At 33.4% G+C, this 6,000-nt stretch overlaps 1 protein-coding gene across 1 annotated transcript in view; it reads right to left on the bottom strand.

Moving 5' to 3' along the window:
- The window catches only part of LOC106459303 (high mobility group protein 20A-like), a 64,113-nt gene that overhangs the window by 9,170 nt on the left and 48,943 nt on the right, over positions 1-6,000 (bottom strand). The window contains exon 4 of the mRNA XM_022385752.1: positions 3,286-3,495. Coding sequence (XP_022241460.1) covers positions 3,286-3,495 — 210 coding nt within the window. The remainder of the gene's footprint in view (positions 1-3,285; positions 3,496-6,000) is intronic.

Here is a 6,000-nt window from a genome sequence, read left to right as displayed (position 1 = left end):
TGCGTCAATCCCATGATACTGTAACAGGAAGCTACGACTGTAGCTTCGGCTATTAGTGATTTCTTCTTCAGATTTGGTATGCCATATGAACTGCACTCAGATCAAGGCCGTAACTTTGAATCAGCTGTGTTCCAAGAATGCTGCAAATGGTTTGGCATCCGAAAGACCAGGACAACGCCACTGCACCCACAGTCTGATGGGATGGTAGAAAAGTACAACTGGACACTGGGACAGGAATTGGCAAAGTTTTGTAATAGCTGCCAAGATGACTGGGATGTCTTACTTCCTCCACTATTTATGGCCTATAGGACAGCAGAGCATGAAACCGCTGGATACACTCCAGCAAAGTTGATGTTTGGTCGGAAACTTCGGTTGCCAGTGGATCTGCTAACAGGACGCCCACTTTATGAAGAGTTGCCTGAGAGTGTGTCAGAGTTTGTGAAAGAGTTATCGGAAAGGATGGATAATATTCACCATCAAGTGCGTTCAAACCCTTATTTGATATTGGTAAAAATACTTACAACTATAGTTAGCATTGACTTCACACTTTACAGTGATCAAAGTTAACAACACAACTGTCAACATGAGAATCAGAATTAAAGCAGAGATTGTATAACTACTCTTTTTGCATGAGAAATAAGTCATGTGGAAGGTGAGAGAGTGGAGAATTCTGGCTAAGTTCATGTATATTTTGCACTGTATCAAGGACATTCAGAATTGCGAGTCACATAGTTGTTTATAGCATGAGAGTAACTTCATAAAAAAGAGGTCTCAGTATTTAAGTCTACCTGTTTTGAATGAAATCGTAATGTGAATATATCTGTACAACAGGATTCAAGGTAAGAGAAAGATCTTCATGTAAGAAAAGATGTAGTGTTAGTAGGCTATTTGGCTCATCAAGAACAAACTTCATCAACAAATTACAAATTCAAAAATAAACACTAATATTAAAAACTTCATAGCACTACTCCTTTTATATCAATAACCATCAGAATGCTGAAAAAGTTCAAATTAACAGTGCAAATCTCATCACCAGCAAAACCATTCCATAAGTTTATAAAACTAAGCAAAAATAATTTTCTCTTAGGACAAGTGTACATCTAGACTAAAAATGCTTAATCCTCTAGCTACAGGAAGGTTAACTTGTGCATCACAGTTTTTTACAGTTACATTCAAAATTTAATTTAACAACTTTATTATCAATATATAAAAATTAACTTGGCATCAAACATATTTAATAGATCAAATTTTAATACAAGTTTTAATTTCTTAATTTTAAAAGGAAATATCTAAATAAATCCTCAATTTCCACTTGTATGAGAATCGTGACATTTGTTCTCTAGATCTTGCCCATTCTCTAATGTATTTATCACCCCTCTCTGAAGTATGAAATTTAATGTAAATTACTCATTATAATATAGATACTATGAACATGAAATCAAATTCATATAGCTTTGTCTACAAAGACATAAACTAAAAAAAGTCAGATCCACTTGCCATGCCCACCTGTCACATCCTCTCTTTCAAAAATTGCCAATAATTCTCTATGATGTTTTATATTATATCACTTATAACAAACAGAAAGGCAAAGTTATAATCTTCCAAATGACATTCCATATTACATTGTTTTCAGTACACAGTATTGTCTATTTCATTTTCAGTTTGAAAGTTTCTCTCACAGTGTTCAGATTGAGAAACTTTGAGAAATATTTTATAATAGTTATAGAACTGTTACGTCACTGCTCGTTTGATAATTTCCGGTAGAAATTCTTCCAGAGAAACTTCAGCAATACAAGTCCTTTCTTAAATAAAACTAGTTTATTCTTTATCAATACAACTTTGCAATACATTTAATTTTCACAGTCACTTAAACACACACTATAATTCTCAACAAACGATTCACGCACTTTACTTACTACCGCGCTTGACTCTATTGTCCATCTATATCTTCAACCTCTCTGTCCGCTATTCAATTCCAATTCATTGTCTGGAGCAGCTATAAAAAAGAATAGAGGGCGCCTAGCAAATACTGAATTATTCGTGATGTTCCCTGATCTTTCTAGAACTCAATACGTGTTACTAGCGTCACGTGACTTCTGCTGTCGTAACACTGCCCCTTCCTTAGTATTGTTCGTCCTGAACAATAGCCGCTTACATTAAACCAATAGAAAATTAACAATAACTTACTTAAATGGACAGAATTTACAAACACAAAATTAAAATTCAACAAAGTCTCTTAATTTTATGGGACGTATCTTCTTTTGTACTGGTCTCCATCACATTGGCTTCTGCTTCACGTGAGGCTCATCTGCTCCATCGGGAATTGTCCTATTATCGGTAACAGTCACATCAGTGGTAGTAACTTTATCAAGGGCTTCACTGTTTCCCTTCTCAAAACCGAGTAGAGTTTCTTCTTTGACAGTGGCTTTTTCGGATGACACGTCTTCAGCGGCATCTTTTGTTCTGTTGTTCACTTCGTTTCAACTGAAATGTCCTGGACCATGATAATGCCAAAGCCTGTTGGCATGCACCACCTTTAGCTTACCTCGCCGACCACATTTTATTTGGAAAGTCACGTCTGAGAGACGATCCACTATGTCATATGGGCCTTCCCATGGAGATGACACCTTATGAGACTTCCCTTTGATCTTCTGGGACGATACAACCACACCTTGTCTCCTGCTACAAAGCTGACTTCAGTAGATTTCTTATCATAAGTTAACTTCATCGAATCAGCAGACGTTTTCATTTGACATGGTCTCATTACCCATTAGAAAACATGTTAAAGACTCATATGGATGAATTCAAATACATTTCTTCAATTCTGTTTACATCCCATTGTTGTCTATTCAGCTTTGGAATTCATTTGTCCACTTGTGGTTACTCTCCAAATCTAATGGAATCCAAAGCAGCTGAGTTATTCTTTATTCTTATTTTTGAAAATAAGAAAAATTGGTTTCTCCTTCTGTTATGAGATTCTGAATTTATATGGATTTATCCAGTTAGGATTAATTGATTCTGTGTTTGTCCTGTATACATACACACAGTCCTACTTTATATGCTGGTACTTCTTAAGAGGGTGATACTCTCTGGAAATAAACAAAAGATGTCATCTGGTGGTTGATGATGTATTAGCAAGTACCTATTTCACCTTTACTTGGATATTTGTGCATAGTATTACAGAGATATCCAAGGTGGACACCTGTTTTCAATAGTTGTCTATACATGGTCTCCATCCTGACTGAAGCTATGACAAAAATTATTTTAGCATATATAATTGCTCACTTGTTTTTCACTTGTTGGCAGTTTGCTCCATTCACCAGCAAGAATTTTTGTTATCTCAGCAAATGAAGCACTAGGGTTTTCTTTCCTCACTCTCTCTCTCTTTTCATTGAGGAACCTAACATACCCATTAAGTGGTTGTCTTGGAGCATTGGCATCTCGTGGTCCTCTCTTACGTTTTCTACCTTTTGGCCAGCCTCCTTTCTTTTTAAGCTAGACAAATGAGAAAATGACAGGATTCTAAAAATAAGTATTTATTCAATATCATATATAACAAAGTTTAACCCAGTGGATCTCAATCTTTTTATGTCATGTATCCCCACTCACCCCCAGTCAGACCTTTGAGCCAGTGGTATACCCCTGACACATATAATTTGTTAAACAAACTTAGAAAGGGTTTATATAAATAAAAAGGTAAATCTAAAGAAAGAACTTAAGGGTGAATCAATAATATATGAACAGTGTTTGCTAGATAGTGAAATATATTGGTAACTCACTCAGACTGCCCTCTAATTTTAAGGAGTTGGGTTTATCTTCTTTCTGATGTTTTTTACAGATTCTCACATATCTCCAAACAACTCTCCACATACCCCCTGGTGTATATGTACCACAGGTTTAAAATAATCTTTCTTCATTCTCTCAATGTAAATAGAATAATCTCTGAATAATGCTTATGACTGAAATGTTAAGTTAAATAAAATACATATTATTTTGTACAATTAAGTCATTCTAAATAAACTTACTACAACAGTAACTTACCACAAAGAAAATATCTTCTCCTCCTCAAGCTTTCTAGTTAACATGACTGAAAATAATTTAACCAACAATATACCAAAATAATCTAAATTATTTTTAAAAGTTGAGATTTTTTTTAGAAAAAATCATTTAAGTTCTTTTCTAGTGACAACATAATGGTTTTGCTAATTTCAGTCCATGATGATGAACTAAATACAACAAAATCCAATAATACCACATGTCAGATTATTCCACTTATGTAAGAACACATTACTGTTATAAACATTCAACCAGAATGTACACACCTGTAACAAATTATACCTTAGCACAAAGTCTTATCTACGACAGCCATCACCAACACAACTGCAAGTGGCAACAGATAACATTGTCTGGAAAAAACTATTTTGTCAGGTCTGTGTAAACTGCTATGAAAACCTGCTACCAACGTTCCTGAGGTATTGCTTTGTTCTATCAAGCATGTTATGTTATTATACAGGTGGCCAACTTGGTTTAAAGTACTGCCTTTTGGAATTGTTTAGTTACAATTCATTATTTGTGTAGAATATTTTATATTCTAAACACAGAAATAGTCTATCAAAATCTTTAAATTATTAATAACAATGTTTTAAAGTAAGTTGAGGTGAAAAGTGAGGGTTAACATAAAACAGGTCTGGTCAAATCTGACCAGCATCAATTAGCTAAATCTAATAATCTAACATAAAATTCAATAAGTCCAAACATTTTTTTACAATCTAATTTTGCAAGAATAGTAAAATTATAAACTATGCAAAATTACTGCATTTTTGATAAGTATTTATTGTGATTTGATAACTATTTTTAGATTAGACAGATTTTAGTAACTAATTACCTAAATATTTTATGGTATAGGTTTTTCTTCTCAATTCCTTTGAAGTTAGTATATTAATTTTTTTCCTGCATCTGAGGTCATAGTGCATGAAAAATTAGGCTAAAAACAAAAAACATGGCTCCTTTAATGTAGCTTGCTACTTTATTAATTTTTAAAGACATAAGTCACATCGCAAACTGACATATCTTGTCACTTGAATACAAAATAATACTTTAACAGCACATTCTAGAAGTCAAATCAATTGCAAACATTATTTCTAAAACCTAAAAAGGGTGTTTAATTTATTGATCAGAAAAATAACAGCAATGGATTAATTTAATACCTGCATACCTACAAATGGCAGAATGTAACTAGTGTGGTTCCACAGGAGTTAGTTTTGGGATTTTTGTTGTTTATTATTTTATAGAAAATAAGTTTTGGTATTGAGAAAAATAGCGTGACACACTCAGGAATAGAGAACTTAGGAAAGAACTCACGGTGATGGAAGCACTTGCATTGCATGTGTGGTTTAGTTTAATTGTTAATAAAACTGCTGTCATGAGAAAATGTGTTTCAGATTATTTACAGAAATTTTATACTTAAGAATAAAAATATTATTTTATATAACAGACCTCATTTGGAGTACCATGTAAAATTTTGGTTTTCTCCCTACACAAAGGGTAACTTGTTAGAATTATTACTATTAGGGTGATACTCCCTTCTAAAAATTTAAACTTCAAAGACAGGACCTAAGATTTGAACATGTTTTTCTGTGGAACACTGGAGAACTAGAAATTATTTTGTTCATGTGCCTAAACTTGTTAGAACTTATAAAATCTACCTAAGATTGGTATAACACAGATGTTGAAAGAAAAACAAACTTTAATTGTACACAATAAATATCTAAAAATAAAACATTTACTCAATAATTTACTGCATAAAGATAAAAAAAACAACAACAACCTTGAAACTGACGACAGTCTCATACACTTGACATGTCTCACTATCATCAGCACCAGGAATGCGTACATGTTGTCTCAACCTTAATATGAGTGGTATGTTTGAGATGTAAATCAAAAGGTTAGAAAGACAAACTCGCATAATAGGGGTAATAGCCTTGGTTTAGATTTGTAAGG

This window comes from Limulus polyphemus, unplaced genomic scaffold, assembly GCF_000517525.1.
Source record: "Limulus polyphemus unplaced genomic scaffold, Limulus_polyphemus-2.1.2 Scaffold589, whole genome shotgun sequence".
Lineage (NCBI taxonomy): Eukaryota > Metazoa > Arthropoda > Merostomata > Xiphosura > Limulidae > Limulus > Limulus polyphemus.
This window is presented reverse-complemented; position numbering and strand designations above follow the sequence as displayed.